General features: G+C 40.5%; 1 protein-coding gene across 3 annotated transcripts in view; it reads left to right on the forward strand.

Annotated features, from left to right (window-relative positions):
* The window catches only part of LOC122641852 (structural maintenance of chromosomes protein 5), a 103,253-nt gene that overhangs the window by 55,111 nt on the left and 28,558 nt on the right, over positions 1 to 19,584 (forward strand). For 2 of the 3 annotated variants that reach the window (XM_043835166.1, XM_043835168.1), the window contains exons 13-21: positions 7,040 to 7,168; positions 7,250 to 7,348; positions 7,500 to 7,665; positions 7,746 to 7,891; positions 8,020 to 8,083; positions 8,185 to 8,309; positions 8,489 to 8,566; positions 13,241 to 13,318; positions 17,085 to 17,186. In XM_043835166.1, coding sequence (XP_043691101.1) covers positions 7,040 to 7,168; positions 7,250 to 7,348; positions 7,500 to 7,665; positions 7,746 to 7,891; positions 8,020 to 8,083; positions 8,185 to 8,309; positions 8,489 to 8,566; positions 13,241 to 13,318; positions 17,085 to 17,186 — 987 coding nt within the window. Of the gene's footprint in view, positions 1 to 7,039; positions 7,169 to 7,249; positions 7,349 to 7,499; positions 7,666 to 7,745; positions 7,892 to 8,019; positions 8,084 to 8,184; positions 8,310 to 8,488; positions 8,567 to 13,240; positions 13,319 to 17,082; positions 17,187 to 19,584 lie in introns of all 3 variants that reach the window. The other variant, XM_043835167.1, reaches the window with a different exon arrangement.

Raw genomic sequence — 19,584 nt, forward strand, 5'->3', positions numbered from 1 at the left:
AAACCTCTTTAGGAGGTAAATAGCTTCAGTTGTGGATCTCCCTAGTAATCTTCAAGAAATCAATGTGACAATCAGTTGAAAGAAAACCCAGCAGTTTGTAGCACTCTTGAGAATAATTTGAAAAAAAAAATAGGGTTTGGATTCAAGAACCAATGGAAGGGGATGGGGGAATGGAATGTGCATCTCACCCTAGGCCTCTCACTTATCCTATCTCAGGATTTCAACATTGCATAAACAACTTATATAAAATTCAAATTCATGTACAATGCTGGCCTCCCTTACAAACTTATATAAAAGACTAAAAAATAAACTTAGACACCAAAAAGGAAAGACCTAACCCTATCATTAACTAATAAGGTAACCTAAATTGACTAGGAAAGTGAAATAATAAAGAAAACAGACTCAAAATAGGACTCTAACTAAACTAATGAAGTAAATCCCATTTTCCTATTTTTCTACCCATTATTTAGGCTTATTAAATTGGCCAATTACAACCAAGCATCTATGTATCACTCAACGGTATTTCTTGGGAATTGAGGTTGCCTATTCAGCCAATGGCATATCTCTTTCTCAGAGACATATACTCTTGACCTGTTGAGTAATACAAGGATGCTTGGTTGTAAACCCGCAGATACTCCTCTTGAGCTCAACACACTCTTGAAGAGCAAGGAAGGTGACCTTGTGGATAAGGGTAGTTATCAGAGATTAGTTGGTCGATTGATATTCTCTCTCCCATACCCGACCAGACATTACATTTGCTATGAGTGTCGTGAGTCAATTCATGCATGACCCTCACTCCTCTCACTTGGAGGCAGCATATAGAATACTGCGGTACCTAAAGTCATCTCCTGGAAAAGGAGTCTTATATTCTCCACATAGTCATTCGGATAGAGGCCTACACTGATGCAAGTTGTGCAGGCAGCCTTGATGATAGAAAGTCAACATCCAGATATTGCACCTTTGTTGGAGAAAATTTAACTACATGGAGAAGCAAGAAACAAGCAGTGGTAGCTCGATCCAGTGCTGATGCTGAGTGTAGAGCTATGACACAAGGTATATGTGAACTTCTCTAGCTCAAGGGTCTCCTTCAAGATTTGGATCTAGGTGCTGATCTTCTGATGCGACTCAACTGTGACAGCAAGTCCACAATCAGTATTGCCCATAACTTGGTCCAACATGACCGTACAAAACATGTTGAGATTGACCGGCATTTTATCATGGAAAAATTGGAGCAAGGAGTAATTTGCATTCCATTTATCCAGTCTTGTGAGCAGCGGGCTGATATTCTCACCAAAGCTCTTAGTAGCAAGTTGGGCATGTTTGACATGTATGCACCAACTTGAGGGGGGGGGTATATTGTAAACTTGTAATATGGGTTCAGGGGTAAAATTGTCCTAGGGGTAATTATGTCCTTGTATCTATTCTAGAATGTTTTCTATTCTATTATAAATAAAGCTTGGTTGTAGTCACAAAGACTAAGCCAGTATTCATGGAATTCAACAGTTATTCTTATCCCCAATTGAAGAAGGGGGGGGGGCAGAAAGAAAAAAAGGTATATGGAGTAAAAATCTTCAGGGACTCGACACCATTCTCGCTGTTTCTGATCTCTTTTAACCTATAAATCAGATCCCCACCATTCATAAAACTTACATTTAGCAGCCAAATATGGACCCACTACTCCTGTGCTGGATCATGGGCATCTAGGCTCAGTATGATGCAATCCTGGGGTTCGGAAACCCTGATTGGGTTCACTGTGGGCCCAATAGAATAATAGGAAACTCAATTTAAGTGCATAGTGGCAAAACAGTAATTATTCCTAGACTTGGGGAATTGACAATCTGGTCAATGACCAGAAATTTTAAGGTGCTACTTGGTAGACAAGGATATAAAAGGGTGTATTTATTGAATGAAGGTAAAGCTTGGAAGACAAACAAAAATAAGGATAAAGAAGAATAAGAGGAAAAACGAGGGGCAGTAAGGTAAATAAAGGGGTAAAAGTTTAATATATTGGGGGGGGGGTGTCTTCAACCTCCCAACCTGTGCTAGTGGCGGAAACCAGCACAATTAGAAGGGAAGAACTCCTTCGTTAGGGCACAGTTGGGTCTGAAATTTTGAAGCAAGGGTCAAAACCTCAAGCCCTCTTTAATGCTGCTACTAATTAACCAAATAATACGTGAAAAGTAAGATACAACTTGTACAATCCAAACCTGGCTGTAGGATCAGTTTCAACAAAGGTCTGCGTCTCATTCTCCTAAAGAGGAAGTTGGTTTGGGCTGAAACTCTAGGGCCTAGGTCACCCTAAGGTTTATAACTTCCTCAGAAAGTTTAGGTTGAAAGAGGAAATGATGAAAGAGATTCGAAACCAAGTTGTCACTAGTCTTGTTAGCGCCAGAACATGGGAGAACTAAAGGCTATACGAAAAGAGGAAAAGAAGAAAAAGAATGGAAGTAATAAACTCCATTTTTTGCACAAATAAGATGAAAGGAATAGAGGAGATCTTACCAGAAGGAAGGAGAAATAAGGAAAATAGGAGAACCAACAATGTGGATCTCTCTGTTAGCTAGTCATGTAAACCATCTCACAACAATCTACCAAAACTTAATACAATATTTTCTATCTAATCGATGAGTACATCAAAGGGGTGTACACAATGTACGAGGCTTCCGCCACTGGGGGTCTGGGGAGGGTCACAATGTACTCAGTCTTATCCCCGCTTTGCGGAGAGGCTGTTTCTTGAATCAAACCTGCAACCAATGGGTCGCAATAGGGTTTACAAGAGATGTTACTGCAGGAGGAAATCTTCTGGAAGCAGAAGTCCAGGGTGTCTTGGCTTAAGGAGGGGGACCGTAACACGAAGTTCTTTCACTCTTTGGTTAACATCAGAAGGAGGCAGGCCAATATTCTGAGAATTAAAGGGGGGGATGGTGCTTGGGTCACGGACACGGAGGGGATACAGGCGGAGGCGGTGAGGCACTTCTCGGACATTTTTACCACTCAGGGTTGTTTGGTGGACGAGGGCCTGCTTACTTTGATTCCCAAGGTAGTCTCTGATGCTGACAATGCTGCTCTTCTCGGGATGCCGTCAATGGATGAGGTCAAGGGGGCGGTCTTCTCATTGTCTTGTGATAGTGCGTCGGGACCGGATGGTTTCTCTGGTTACTTTTTCACCTCTTGCTGGGACGTGGTTGGTAAGGATGTTTTGGCTGCTATCCAGGAATTCTTTGAGGGAGGAGAGCTGCCCAGGAGCTTCACTTCTGCCAATCTGCTGCTCATCCCCAAGAAGGAGAACCCTGAGGTAATGTCGGATCTTTGGCCCATAAGCCCGTGCAACTTTGCTTATAAGATTATTGCGAAGATTTTTGCAACCAGGCTTGTAGGCATCCTCCCTTCTATCATTGCAGAGGAGCAAGGGGCTTTTGTGCAAGGCAGAAGTATACATGATAATATCCCCATTGTCCAAGAGATGGCCCATGACATCAACAGAAAAACCAGGGGAGGCAATTTGCTTCTTAAGCTTGATATGGCTAAGGCCTATGACAGGCTGGAGTGGGTCTTTCTTTGGAAGGTCCTTTCTGGTTTTGGGTTTAGTGATGTTTGGATCAGCTTGATCAAGAAGATGGTGGTTAACTGCTGGTTCTCTATAGTTCTGGGGGGCAGACAGTCTGGTTGTTTCAAGTCGACTAGAGGGGTGAGGCAAGGGGATCCCCTATCCCCTGCTCTCTTTATCATTGCAGAGGAGGTTCTAAGCAGGGGAATTAGAAAGTTGTTTGCAGAAGGGCATTCCCCCTACTTTAAACTGCCAAGAGGATGTCCTGGGGTTACACATTGTCTCTTCGCGGACGATACTATTATCTTCTCTAGGGTGCTGCTCTCAAGCAGATAATGGGGTTCCTTACCAGATATGAAGGTTTTTTGGGTCAGCTGATAAATAGGCAGAAGAGCTGTTTTGTGTTGTGTGACTGGGCGTCTTCTGCAAAGGCTCGAGTTGTAGGGGAGATCATTGGGTTCGCACGAAAGTCTTTTCCGCTCACCTACTTGGGAGCTCCGCTGCATTCGGGAAGGCTCAAAATCTGTTTGTTTGATGGGCTGGTTGAGAAGATTCGGAACAAAGTATCAGGCTGGCAAGGAAAGTTATTGTCGGCAGGTGGCAGAATTACTCTCTTAAAGCATGTGCTCTCGTCGATCCCCATTCACGTTCTCGCTACGCTGGCGCCGCCTAATGCAGTATTACGCAGAATTTATGGGATCTTTGCTGATTTTCTTTGGGGCAGTTCAGAATGGGGTAAGTGGAAGCACTGGGTTAGCTGGCAAAAGATTTGCAGGCCGCAGGAGGAAGGTGGGTTGGGGATTAGACTGCTGGAGGATGTAGGTCTCTCCCTTAGGCTAAAGGGGCTGTGGAGGATTCTTACGGAAAGGTCGTTATGGAGTGAGTTTTTTAAGGCAAAGTTCTGTAAGAATCAGCATGTGGAATTAGCAGGGTCGATGGGGGCTGGTTCGAAATCCTGGAGGGAAACACTAGCCTATAAGGACCTCCTGTTGAGCAACTCCAGATAGTTGCTGGGCAGTGGCAACATCTCATTTTGGCTGGATAATTGGACGGGGTTAGGTTCGTTGGTAGACACTGTGGACAATGGGCTCCTGGTGGACTTGGGGTTATGTGTAAGGGATGCAGTGTGTGGGGATGGCTCTTGGAGGCAGGGCGTGTTGGACAGCATTGACTCTGCGGCTGCGAGAGATAGTATCGCTTCAGGCTCTTTTGTCCTATCGGAAGGCGAGGATGTGTTGGCTTGGACCCCCTCTAGCAATGGTTTATTCACCACAAAGGCTATTTGGAATAAAGTGCGGGGTGGGGCCCCATCGGTAGCATATGCGAAATGGATATGGAATCAAGCTCTCCCGGTGAAAATAGGTTATTTTTCTTGGCAGTTGTTGAATGGGAGGATTCCAACTGACGACGCCGTAATGGCAATGGGCATACCCCTGGCTTCAAAGTGCTCTTGTTGTGGAAGACCACAGATGGAAACGACAGATCACTGCCTGGTTGATGGTGGAACAGCCACCAAAGTCTGGCGACACTTCTCCCGTATGTTTGACATCGCCATTCTCCCTGGTTAGGGTGCCAGACATAGAATTTTGCTTTGGCAGAGATTGGCGGGCGGCCACTGGCTCAGCGCGTATATGACAGGGCTTCTGCCATCTCTAATCGTTTGGGAACTTTGGAAGGAAAGAAATAACAGAAGGCATGGAGAACAGAGGAGGACAGATAACACTTTAATCGAGTGCGTTAAGAGATGGGTTAGGGAGCTTTCCTACCCATCCATGGTTGGTGGTCATGCTTCAGCTAAGGATAGTTTATTGCTGCAGTGCTTTGGTTTATTGGAGCCAATCCGCAGGAGGAAACGTCCATGTCCTGTGTATTGGTGCCCCCCTTTTGCGTTGGTAAATCTGAATGTGGATGGTGCCTGCCGAGGCAACCCTGGCCCGGGTGGTGGGGGAGGGATAATAAGGGACCGGAATGGGGATGTGCTGGCTGCCTTTTCTAGTTTTTATGGACCCTGTACGAACTCCTTGGCAGAGCTGAGGGCGTTGAGGGATGGCCTGAAAATATGCAAAGAGATGGGTTTGTGGGATGTGGTTGTAAATTCGGACTCCGAGACAACGGTAAGGGTTGTTAATATGAGGAGGTGCAAGTTGTGGGAGGGTTGGTACTACTTTAAGGAGATTTTGGAGCTGGTTGATTACACACGGGCACATGTGTCTTTTACTTTCAGGGAGAGCAACAGGGCGGCAGACTGGCTGGCCAATTTGTCTTGTGTTATTGAGGCCTCTGCCAGGTTTCGGCCTGGGAGCATACCCACGGGACCCCTGCAAAGTATCCTTCGTGAGGACAAAGCAGGACTGCCTGTTCTTAGATGCTAGGCTTTTGTGCTATTTCTGCTTGTAAGGGCTGCTTAGGCTGTCTTGAGTGGAGTGAATACTTAGAGGTGTGGGTTGGGGTAAGGTGGCACGTCCCCCCCCTGCATTCTTTATTTTTTCTGATATCTAATAAAAGCTCAAGGGCCAGCCCGGGTCCTAGGTAATATTCGGGATAAAAAAAGAAAAAAAAAACTGGGTCGCAATGGAGCAACCTTACCGTTACACTGAGGCCTGCCCTCTTAATCGATGAATGCGTCCCAACGTATAAAGAAAATTAAAAAAAGACTCTTAACTTGATTGTAAAACTGAAACTAACGTGAACTCAAACTCTTATCTCCTATGTCCTGTATAATCTAGTCCCAAACAAAAGAAAACAAAATAAAATTAAATATAAAATTATACGATTAGCACCAAGACAATTAAATGAGTCACTACCAGTCAGTCCAGTCTCTTGTTAGACCAAAATCCCAAGTTGGCTCGTTTCCATTAGGGTTTGGGTTTCCAAAGCCAGTCGTATCGGTCCAACCACTCTTGAGCCACTGCATCACACTAGGAATCCCGATTGGATAATATATTGTCGTTGCTGAGTGAATATTTATATTTATCAATGGGTCTGTTTACTAGATTTTTGAGGTGCTGGTTTCATTCAACTCCCCCCTACATGAAATGAGAACTCAAAGTCCATGACTCATGTACTCTTGCTTGACAAAGTGAAGGGAATTTGACTGTTGAGAGCTTCATTATGAGGACATTCTGAATCTGTCGAAAGCAAAGTTGCTGAAGGATACATATATGAGTTTTTCTTTCCAATTGGTATAGCTATAGCAATTCTACTCATTTTCCTTGGTTTTGAAATTAAAACAAATGAGCATGGAAATGCATTTTGTGTTAATATCCTTTTTATGTTAAAAAAAAAAAAAAAGAACCTTAGGAAACTTTGATACCATTTCCCCCCATTCTCATGTTGTTTTTTTTTTAATCTTTTCATTTTATTTTGCAGCAATATGTTAACAACTTTTAACCTGGTTGTACAGTTTTTTAAATTAGACATTGTTTGTAAATTATGAAATTTTTTGAATCTGTAAAATTTTTCATTGTCAATACTTATGCTTCTGATTGGCAGGCCTTCATAACTCAGGATTGTGCTGATCGGGACCTCTTGGTTAGAAACTTGACAAAATTTGACGTTGCTGTTATTAATTATGATATGGCCGAGTGCAGTAATAAAGTTCCATTTGCAGTTTCTGAGGAGGTATTTATGATGTAGTTGACAACTTGGTTATGAGGCATTATGTTCATACTTCAAATTTGATTTGCCTCTTATGTTTGGCAGATGCGTAAGCTTGGCATCTACTGCAGACTTGACCAAGTTTTTGATGCTCCTAATGCTGTGAAGGAGGTCTTGACTAGTCTCAGTGGGCTGGAACATGCAGTATGTTTACTCTTTAACTTATTTGTTAATTTAGTTCTTTCTGTCTGGTACATTTAGGCAATCTTTGAGATCTATTTCAAGATGACTGGGGTGTTGTAGATATGTTTTCCAAGTTACAGCTTCTTTATTTTTACACATTATATTTCCACAGTTTGTTGGGACCAAGGAGACAGATAGAAAGGCCAATGAAGTTCAACGGCTTGGAATTTTTGATCTTTGGACTCCTGAAAATCACTATCGATGGATTCGCTCTAGATATGGTGGCCATGTTTCAGCAAGTGTTGAGCATGTGCCTGGTTCACGTTTGTTTCAATCTAGTATGTTTCTGGTAACCTTTGCTTCCACATACATTGTAATCCCACATATATGCTTATTGTTATCCTGCCATCTTTTTCAGGTGCAAATGTTATGGAAATTGAAAAGTGTAGGTCCAAGAAAAAGGAGCTGGAAGAGATCATTGTTACTCTAGAGGAACGTTGTAAAAAGCTTCGGTCTGAATCTAAATATCTGGATGAAGATACTGCTGAACTTAGAAAACAGTGTGTATGTGTAAATCAAAATGAATTGCACAATTTCACCCAAAAAAAAAGAAAGAATTACACAATGAATAAGGATTTTTTTGTATTATAAGTATACCCGACTGTTGAGCATTCTATTCATTTGATTTGTAGGAAGAACTATTTCTCGCTAGTCAGCATGATAATAAAAAGCGGCGTGACTTGGAGAACCGTATTTGTAGGTGTCCACAAGTGGCTATCCCCTTTCTAACTAGTTTTGTATTATCAGGTGTTAGAATACATTTTCTTTTAATATATTTACTTGCTGATGAGTTCCAGCTCAAAGGGAAAGGAAAATAAGGTCTCTAGAGGAGGGGGAGGACATGGATACAATTACAAAAAAGCTACTTGATGAAGCTGCTGAATTGAACCTGCAGAGGTTCCAAACTGCAATTGATCTTAAGGTAAGTTTGGGGTTGGATCAAGAATTCCATCTAATTGTATGTGTGCTTGCATGGATTTTGTTAACGAATATGTGTTCGTTGAAGTGGATGAATTTTCTGCAGTAGAAGTACTTGTTGGTTGACTGTGTATGCAGTAATTATTTTCTCAGAAAGTCTTTTGATTGGTTTTTGTTGGCCAGAAATCACTTGTTGAAGCTGTTTCCCACAAATGGAGCTACACCATAAAGCACATGTCATCCATTGAGCTTGAAACAAAGGTATTCAGTTGAGTTGTATTTATCATTTAAGAGAAGATCTTGTTTCTTCTTCTTCTGTTTTTTTAGTAAGTTTACTCATCCTCCAGCAAGTTATTTTGTCTTTTGGGATAAAGTTTCTTGTAGAGGAGGATGCAAACTTTGCTACATCAGCTCACACCCTTATCTGTGTCAATAATCATGATATAGCTAAATTATTTGCACACTATATTTCCTACATCCCTGGATACGACAAAAAGTCATGTTGTGCTTTCCATGGTGTGCCTTCACCTTATGTTTTCTTCATAATCTACAAGAATTGCCTTGCATCAAACCCCTTGGTATCTCTATATCTGATCTTTTTGTTTCTAGTATTTGCACATCCTATTCATTTACTTGAATTGTTGCTGATGTCTCCTTAAAGCCCTTAAAATCATCTTCTTCTTCTCTATATCTGATCTTTTTGTTTCAAGTATTTGCTCGTCCTAAAGCCCTTAAAGTATTTTGGAGGGTTGATTTTAAGAGATGTATCATATCGTTTTGAGAAGACGTAAGATATGCTAAAGATACATGTGGAAATGCTCAAGAAATGCATGGAAATGCCAAGGATACATGCAAAATACATAATATACTTTTGAAGCATAAAACATGGGTAACTCCTGAGGTTTCCTAGTCTTGAAAAAACTCCCACCAGCAGCCCCCATGACAACGTTGTAGTTTAGACTTTAGAGTTGCAGCAAGAAATGGGCAACTCCTTATCTAGTTCCTCACTGTTATGAGATCTCTCTATCGTTTTGTATCTTCTTCGGATTACCCTTATAGCTTGATTCAACTATAGGGATTGGTCATTGTGTTTGTTGTGTAGTTCCTCCACTTTTTTCTTTTTTCTTTTAATTCTTTCCTTCTTTTTTTTTTAGGGGGGGGGGGGGAGGGAGAATTTGGGCTTCATTGAATATATTAAACATTCACCCAAAAAGAAGCATAAGACACTATGAATGAGCGATATGTAAAATATATCATGTAGCATAACTAAAAAGGAGAACAAAGTCCAATGAGACTAGTGCATTCAATTGGTTGTTTTGGTTGGTAGAGCTTTGTTCCACAGTTTGGCTGCCCAGCTAACTGATTGATTTTGATTACGGCCTCCTATCGGGCCTTTGTTTCCTCTTTATCCTATGTGTCTATTCCATAGGATTGGAAAGAAGCCATCAAAGATCCAAAGTAGAAGGCTGCCATGCCAGAAGAAATGCAGGCCACAGGCTATACATCTATATATAGAAATCATAATCTTACTCTTCAATACTCCTAAACTTACTTTGAACCAAGGTTTAAAGTATCAGTATTGTGTATTGTATCGGTGGGGATGATGTCAAGATACGTATCGTATTGTATTACATCATATCGGAGATACGTATTTCACATTATAGATATGCATGGAAATGGTCAAGATACTCAGAAATACACTTTCGGAGCAAAAAACAATATAAATAAGCAATATTGTAGTTTGTTTCCTTGATACAACCAAATTTGTTTGCTTGACTTGATTTGTTTTTCAGTAAGGAATCAAAGCCCCAAGCATGAAATTTGAACGAAGAGGAAGAAGAGGCCACAAAATTGTTGTTTTGGGTGAAAACTTGTCCCTTCAGGTGTTGTTGGTGCTTTCTGGTTTCTGGAGTCAAGATTTTGAAGTCACATGTGCCTTTTAATGTGCATATCGCATTGTATTCCACTGTATTGGCCGATAGGATACTATTCGTACCGATACTTAAATTTTTTTTAACCCCTAAATCAATCGTACTGAGAGTATTGGTACGTATAGATCGTATTGCGTTGTATCCGATTCAATGCTATACTGATCGATATCATTTTTTTCTCAAAAATAAGATATGTATCTCACTGTATCGTAGTGATACTCTGCGATAGCGATACGCATCGGCCAATAAGATACAATATGGTGCGATACTTTAAACCATGCTTGGAACTCAATTTACTACTGGGAATAGCTAAAACAGACATGTATTTAATACTCCTAATCAAACTAGGACTCTAAAATTCATAGAATAAGCTGAAAAATAAAAACAACCAATAATCCTAAAACTCTAGGATTTCTAGCATAAAAAGGAGAGTAAAGACTGACTCAAATTTTCCCATGAATTTGGACTAAATTCATTCTACTTGACTATCTCGTATTCCAAGCTCCTACCTACACTGTAGGCCTATGTTAACTAAACCAGAAACTGAGGAATGCTTGAATGATCGATGTGATCAGCCAAGCCATATATTTATAACTTCAATAAATATACTATAGTGACAATTATACCCCTGCCATAGCCGACATAGCTAGGCAGTACATAAAACATAAAAATAAAACACCAAAAAGACCAGAATACCCCCACGGTATTCAGGGTTACATTATTCAACACGCCCCCTCAAGTTGGAGCAAAGATGTTGATCATGCCCAACTTGACTAGATTAGGATGAAATAATTTTTCAGGCAACCCCTTGGTGAAGATATCAGCAAGTTGATCAGTAGATGTTACAAAGGGAATACAAATCAGCCCATCTTCTAATTTCTCCTTGATGAAATGCCTATCCACCTCAACATGCTTGGTGCGATCATGCTGTACTGGGTCGTGTGCTATGCTGATTGCAGCCTTGTTGTCACAGTACAACATCATAGGAACACCAAGATCTTGTAGCAAACTTTTAAGCCAAAGTAACTCACAAATACCTTATGCCATAGCTCAAAACTCAGCTTCGCCACTAGAACGAGCAACTACATTTTGCTTCTTGCTACGCCAAGTGACAAGATTTTCACCTACAAAGGAGCAATACCCAGAAATAAACTTGCGATCTGCAGAACCAGTCCAATCAGCATCAGTGTATCCCTTTATCCGTAGGTGACCATGTGCATACAATAGAATGCATTTTCCAGGAGCTGACTTCAAATAGTGCAAAATACGAAGAACAACCTCCATATGGGAAGTGTAGGGATCATGCATAAACTGATTCACAGTATTCACGGCGACAACAATGTCAGGACGAGTGTGTGAAAGATAAATCAGCTTCCCTACAAGTCTTTGGTACCGGCCTTTATCAACAGGCTCACCCTCATTTTCCTTGAGCCGAATAGTGGGATCCATAGGAGTATCTGAAGGATGGCAGCCTAACAATCCGGTTTCAGCCAACAAGTCTAGGACATACTTTCTTTGGGAGAGAAAAATGCCTTTAGAAGATCTGGCCACTTTAATCCCAAGGAAGTATCTTAATTTCCCTAGATCTTTAATCTCAAATTCATGTCCAAGGAAGGTCTTCAACCGTCTGATCTCATCACCATCATTGCCAGTAACCACTATGTCATCAACGTAGACTATAAGAACAATGAGTTTTTTACCAACCCTCTTTATAAAGAGTGTGTGATCAGCATTACTCTGCTTATAGCCCATACAAATCATGGCCTTGTGGAATCGACCAAACCATGCTCGAGGTGACTGCTTCAGCCTACACACTTTTCCTTTGTTTCTGTCACAAGAGAACCCTGGTGGAATGTCCATATACACCTCCTCATCCAGTGCTCCATTTAGGAAGACATTTTTGACATCTAGCTGCTGCAAATCCTATCTAAGGTTGACTGCACATGATAACAACACACGAACTATATTTAACTTTGCAATAGGTGCAAAGGTTTCTTGGTAATCAATGCTGTATGTTTGAGTGAACCCCTTGGTCACGAGCCGTGCCTTATACCTATCCATAGTGTCATCCATCTTCTGTTTCACACAAACACCCATTTACATCCAACGGTTTTCTTCCCAGGTAGAAGAACCACAAGCTCCCATGTGTTCTTTTTCTTCAAAGCCTCCATTTCTTCCATCATTGCTGCCTTCCACTTTCCATCTGATAGAGCTTCCTGCCAATTGTTAGGAATACAAACAGAAGAAAGTGAAGAAACAAAAGCACGGAAAAATGGAGAAAGAGAGTCATAAGAAACAACATGAGATATGGGATGCTGAGTGCAAGTCCTGACACCTTTGCGAAGAGCAATAGGTAACTTAGGAGAAGGAACATTACCAGGTGGAGAGGCAGGTTCTGGATCCAGGGTCGGCAATTGGATGGGTACTGGAGCAACAGTTGATTGAACCTGCTTAACATGTTAACAAAACCAGAAACTGAGGAATGCTTGAATGATTGATGTGATCAGCCAAGCCATCTATTTATAACTTCAATAAATACACTATAGTGACAATTATACCCCTGCCATATCCGACATAGCTAGGCAGTACATAAAACATAAAAATAAAACACCAAAAAGACCAGAATACCCCCACGGTATTCTGGTTTACATTATTCAACAGCCTATTAAAGTGGCCAATTGCAAAGAAAGCCCCTTGGACTAAAGACCCAACATATATGTAACCCAACCCATGGCTTATTTCCTCTAAAATATGCCCATTTTTGTTATTTTCCTGCATCATCAGTTGCTGTTGGTTTTGAAAGAACAGTCACCTGTTTTTTTTGAGAATTTTTGAAATTGCTATTTACTTTTTAGGAGCAACACTAACGTGAACTCTGTTTTAGAATTTCAATCTATATCTTTAATTATTTTGAATTTTATTTTTATACTTCATAAATGTAACTTCCAAGCCATTATGTTTTCAAGTTCGTGATCTTTTACTTTGCGCTTGGACAATATTTTAGATTAGGGAATTGGAAATTGATTTCAAGCAGAAAGAGAGGTTTGCTCGCGAAGCATCACAGCACTACAACTTCTGTAAGTGGACATTTGAATGTGAAGTGCAATTATTAATATTATTATTATGTTTTTGACTTAAGTTGCATTATAACTTTTCCCGCTTGCCAAATGCTGATTAAAAAAGATGAAAAAAGGGACGTCGCATATTAGTTGCTTGCAATAATGTATTTCTCTAGTTTGATTTAACAGAGTTCTTATGTTTCAAAAAAAGGTTTTTTTTGGTAGAATAAGCATAGCTATGTTGTAATGCACTGCCAAGAGTACAATGAGAAACTAGAGAAGAGTAGATATGGAGAAGGCTGAAAGTATTCTAGCAGGGAAAAATTTAGGTTAAGAAAGAGACTAGAACCTAAAGAAGGTGATATAGGGGCATGTCCAACTCTTTTTCTTCTCTTCAGGAGTGGAGATGCACAAGCATGGAAGGAAGAATGAAAATAGCTCTGTAGCTATATATTTGCTGAAGAGCATTGCATTAGTTTTTTTTTTCCTGAAACTTTTCTTAGAAGTTTTTCTCACCAACAACAAGAACAACAACCTAGCGTTACCCCACTAAATGGGGTCGTCTACATGGATCCTTGTTCTCCAATCAGATTTGTTTGAAGTCATACAACATACGAGAGCTAAGTTATCCAAGATACTAGAAATTTCTCTAATAGTAAAAAAAGTTCCATTTTGGTGTGCTTTTGGTGCTATTTGAAAGCTTATGCAGTTATCTTTCTAGGAAGGCCAAGATCTTGCAATTCCAGCCTCTTTTAGGATAATTATGGGCAATTTATTCATATGGTGTCAGTTTGTGGTGGAAATTCTAGTTTTCAACTCGAATTTAGTTTAGACTTAATTCTGGGTTTGTTATTGTTGTAATATGGGTTCAAGGGTATTTTAGTTATAGAGGGTATTTTAGTCCTTGTATCTATTCTAGAATGTTCTCTCCATTATTATAAATAAAGAGGGGCTGATGTCTATCGACATAAGCTCAATTCCCCAAAACAACATGGTATCAGAACTAGGATCAACATCAGGATCCTAACCCTTATTCCATCAATCACAAAACCCTACAACCACCACCACCACCACCACCCTCTCTCTCTCTCTCGCCTCTATCGTTTCCCCTCCTTTCTCTCTGTTTTTCCACCGCCAGTCACTACTGCTGTCCCTCTACCTCTCGGTTTCTCTCGTCGGCAGCTAGCGCCACCATCTTTCTCTCTCTCTCTCTCGCCCTCTCGCTAGTGCTGTCACCTCTCTCGCCTCTCTTCTAGCCGACAGCCCCACCGTCTCTTCTCTTCACCTTTGGTGGTGAGTTTCTCCCACCAAGGGTCTATTACCCACCTATGACCTAAATCTCTCTTCACTGGTTCATGCCTTTTTTGATGATTATTCTCCTGGATCTGTTGTGCAGAGTTTTAAGATTCCGGCTGTTTTCTACATGTGGTAGGATCTTCTTCTTGTGAATCATATTTGACCAACAACCCTGTCTGACATATCGACCGCATCCACTAGATAGGAAGGAGTCAATCAGCGTGACTTTCCTACATTCCCTATCAGCTCCATCAAATTAGATGGGAGCAACTATCTGATATGATCTCGTTTGTGCTTCCTTGCTATTGGTTCCCGTGGCTATTCTGGCTACCTTTAAGGGGAATCCATCAAGCCTTCTGGTGCTGGTCCTCATAAAAAAATGGGATACACAACTGTCTTGTCATGTCCTATCTCATCAACTCCATGGATCCCACCATAGCTTGGGGCTATCTCCTTGTAGACACTGCTGTTAATATCTGGAAGGCTGCCAAGGATACCTATTCTCAGGTTGGCAATGATGCACAATGCTAGCAGATTCATGAGACCAAACAAAAGGAGTTGTCCTTATCCCAATGCTACTCAACTTTGTGAGGTATGTGGCAAGAGTTGGATTTCTATGGTAGTTTTGCTTCTACCTATGATACAGATGCAGAACAGTCAGAAGATAGTCGATGCACTGATATGCTCCTCCCTGTGATATAGGAACGATCAGCCCTATACTCTGGCTTGGGTACTTCATCTCGTGGGGGCCTTTCTCATGGTACCAGTGATCGTCCTGCATCTGATAGAGTACCTGTGAAGTGTGATTACTGTGGGAAGGAATGCATACCAGAGACCGGTGCTGGAAACTACGTGGACGCCCTACCTATACTCGCGGTTGTGGACAGGGTCGAACCAACTCTGCTGCTGCTAACCACACCACATCTGATGATGCTCTTATAGATTCATCACTTTCGCAGGTGGAGTTACGGACTCTGCATTGTCTGATTACCAGTCTGGACTCATTCTCTTCATTAGCGCCATCTGCAGCCTCCGCCATATCCTTGCTAGTGAGATCTGATCCACCTCCTGCTCATTCAGGTATTTCTTTCGGTGACCATTGTGCCTCAGTTGTATCCGTTCCTTGGATAATCAACTTAGGTACCCCGATCATATGACTGGGTCCTCCAATCAATTTTTTTCTTAATATTTTCCTTTGTTAGGTAACAATAAAGTCAGTGTTGCTGATGGTTCCCTCTCCTCTGTTTCGGGAAAAGGCTCCATCTTGAGTGATGGTGACCAACTCTTAAGAGATGTTCCTTCAGTCTATCTTTTGAGAGAGAGAGAGATCCACACTGTTGGCAGTGTTGTGGTTGCTTATGGAAGGAGAGTAATGCGGATTTTATGAGATCAGTTTCTCATTGGAAGGGATGTTATTCAGACAAATATGGTTAAGGAGGTCATTGAGTGATGGTGACCAACTCTTATAGAGATGTTCCTTCAGTGCATCTTTTCTAAGAGTAGGAGCATGTTTCCCTCCAATCCTCCTAGGGAGAGGATGTTCGAGTTGTATTCTTCATTTCTTCCCGTCCAGAGAGATTTTATCCAGGCCCATCTGGTGTTGGTGGTGTAATCTAGACAAGTATCATTTGTATCTGTTTGGGTCCAATTCTTTAAGGATGGAGATTCTATTCCTATGCATTTGGTTGGGTCTTGTATGAAAGATGGATGGTCACAATCATGTGGGAGTCTTCTTCCTTGGAGATCTTCACATATTATTTGTTGCACTAGACCCTTGGCTTCCATGGTGAACACTTTCCATTGGAAGCCTACGACAGCAAATGCGCAGACCTTATGACTACAGTGGGTTTTTAGACCTTGATTGCGTTGAGGCCCTTCATTTCCGTTGTGAGATTGTAGTTCGTATTAGTTCCTTTTCTACTTCTCTGGGAGGTTTTTGCGTTTCCTTTTATGTTATTCTTTTTTCATCAACCCCCCACTAAAAAAAAAAAGAAAGAAGAAAAAGAAATATTACATTCTCTTGTTTTTTAAATATTTATGGTTTCCGTTTGGTATGGTATTGATCTAGTTATGAATAACGCTGCATTTCACAATGGTCTTCTGTTCTCTCTCTCTCTCTCTCTCTCTATATATATATATATATATATATATATATTGAGGGGTTCTTTGGTGGGATGTTGTTTAGTGGAATCCAAGAAGTAGAATTCTTTGTTTTGTAGTTTTTTTTAGAGATTTCTTTCTTTTTATTCCCTCTGACATTTGTTGACTTTGGAAATAATTTTTTTCCCTTTGAACCTTTGTCATATTAACCATTAAAGTGTGGTTGTAGATCCCTCTACTTATCTTTTCCTTCTTGTCTACTTTACTTTCTTTTCCAAAATGTGATTTGACCAGTTATATTTATGGTTCAACATTTCAATATTGGTTTAAGTTTCAAGGCTTTTATTATAATGACTGTTTTTCTCTTTGTGATTTTTGGTTATCATGATAGGCAAGGAGTCATCGGAAAATCATAGACGGGTGTTGGTAGCTCTTAAGAGAGAAGCTGAATCAATTGCTGTCATTACTCCAGAACTTGAGCAGGAATTTCTCAAGGTTTAATTTTAGTTTCTTTGTGAAGTTCTAAATATACTAATATTCTTCTTGTATGTAAGATTGCAATTTTGAAATATCTCATTGTGTCAGTATGTATTTGAAGGGCAATAAACTAGCACTCCGCTATTTGGCGTTGGACTTGGTAAGGAAGGCAGGTTGGTAGAAGCTATACACGTACATGTTTATTCTTTGTGGGGTCCACCTTTTAAATAGGGATGGGAACAAAGATATTTGAACCATCTGATGCCAATGAGGATTTGCTTTTGGGAACACAAGGCCATGCTTTTAAGCTCTCTCTTCCTTTCATTGGGGATGATGGGGTTCTTTTTGGTTGATTGGTATACTTTGCCCTGTTGTTTTCTGTATCTTATTAGAACAGGAAGAAGGCAAAGGTAGGAAGTGTTGAGAAGTGTACCACGATAGGGGGAGTGTCCCTATTGTGGTTGAGTCCATTATGGTTTCCTTTATTGTTTTATGTCTTTAATTGTTAGGAGTTAGGAGTCAATTTCCTAGTCTAAGTTAGTTACCTATGTTAGATTAGGTTTAGTTTCCTTTTCCTTTTATGATTGTATTGGTTTTATTATAAATAAGATACTTGAGGGAGGAAGCAACTCAAGACATACGGCTCCTCCCCTTGCAGCTACTCTTCTCTTCTTTCTTCTCTCTTTTCTCCTCTATAAGGTTATTGGTTACAGGTCCTAGGTTTTCTACATGGTATCAGAGCAATGAGGAAGAAGAAGAAGAAGAAGAAAAAAAATAAAAAAATTCTGCTGACCGATCATACCTGTTACCGCTGATCGATTAATCATCGTTTACTGCTATTGTGTCTGTTACTGTCGTTTCTTGTTTTCTTCTATTGCTGGTTCTTGAGGATTGATTCGTTGGTTAAACCACTGCTGTATCGAAGCATCGAAAAACAAGGGGTTCTTCAACCGCCTTGCAATTTCCTTGCAATTTTCTGGGTTTGGTTTTCTTCAAATCTGTTGTGTCTGCTACTAGTTGTTGCCATCTGCTGATCGCTGGAGTTGGTTGTGTGGCGTCTGCTAGTGTTTGCTGTTCTTGGTATCGATTTTCGGAGAAGAAGACATATTGTTGATTCTATTGCTTTTTTGTACATGAAACCATATATGCTACTATTTGCTGGTGTTGGCGCTCGGTTGGAGACGAAGGGTTTCGATGGTTCAAGACGACCATTGATTCTCTTGGTTCATTCAATTTGCTGCTGAATCCTTTGTGCAGATGACTTTGATTCATTGGTTTTCGCCTCTGTTTTCATTCTTGGTTAATGGTTACCGCCCCACTTGTTTCTTGATTAAAAAAAAAAAAGGTGATTTCTTAGTTGGGGAGATGGGGAGACGGTTGTCTTTTTCTTTCTTTAGTTTCCACTAAAATCCATCCACGATTAAAGACACCCTCATAGTTGTGTGGTCCTTTAATTTTTTTTCTTCTTCCAGTTTTACCCTTTTGTTTCTTGGAAGACAACTCCAATCATCTTTAACCTTTTCATGTCATCATGTGTCACCATTACCTTATTTGAGTTTCCTCTTTTGCCCTTATCATCTTCCTTTATTCAGCTTATAATCTTATATCCATATTTTTTGTTATTACCTAGTCTATCCCCAACTAATAATTTTAATTCCCATTATGACCCACTGCTTCCTCAATAACCCATAGCCCCCTTGCAAATTCTGGTTTATTACCAGATTGCCACTCCTCCCTTAAATTTGGCCTTGCTTATGCATATATATGGATTTCACTTAAATTACAGTTCTGCCATTACCTCTTGTTATTCCTATTGTATACTTGGATGGGTCCATCCCGAACGAAATTGGGTATTTTGACCCGGGTTCCACATCAATTGGAGACTGCATGATGTGATTACAGAATTACCATTGGGTATACATATATGCCATATTATTGCTTTTGTGGGCCCAGATCAGATCAATTTGTTTTTTTGGCAAATTGGTACTTAAATGATATTGAGGTTGGAGTTTGTTTTAAGGGGGAGATTGAAAATTATTGAGATACTGGTCATATACCAAACTGCCATTGCCCTTTTAATTCCGACATTTCTTTAAAATTCTTGAAGTATAGTTGCCCAGGTGGGCCCCGAACACATGTGGGATTTGTACTTCTTTGAAGGTTGGACCTTGCATTGTGGTTGTTGGCTTCAGTGAGGGGAGGTTAGAAACTGCTATATATTGGGATTCTATCTACAACTGTTATTTGCGGTGCTCTTGTTTATGAAATTTTTTCATGATGCCCGTGCTTTGAGAAGTTGATTATTGGCCGTTATTTGTTCACGTGTACTATTACACGTGAGGGGGAGATTGGAATTGGATATTATTATTTGCATATCTGCTCTGCACAAGTCATCAATTGGAGAGTTTAGAGAGTC

The sequence above is a fragment of the Telopea speciosissima genome, chromosome 10 (genome assembly GCF_018873765.1).
Source record: "Telopea speciosissima isolate NSW1024214 ecotype Mountain lineage chromosome 10, Tspe_v1, whole genome shotgun sequence".
In the NCBI taxonomy this organism is placed as follows: domain Eukaryota; kingdom Viridiplantae; phylum Streptophyta; class Magnoliopsida; order Proteales; family Proteaceae; genus Telopea; species Telopea speciosissima.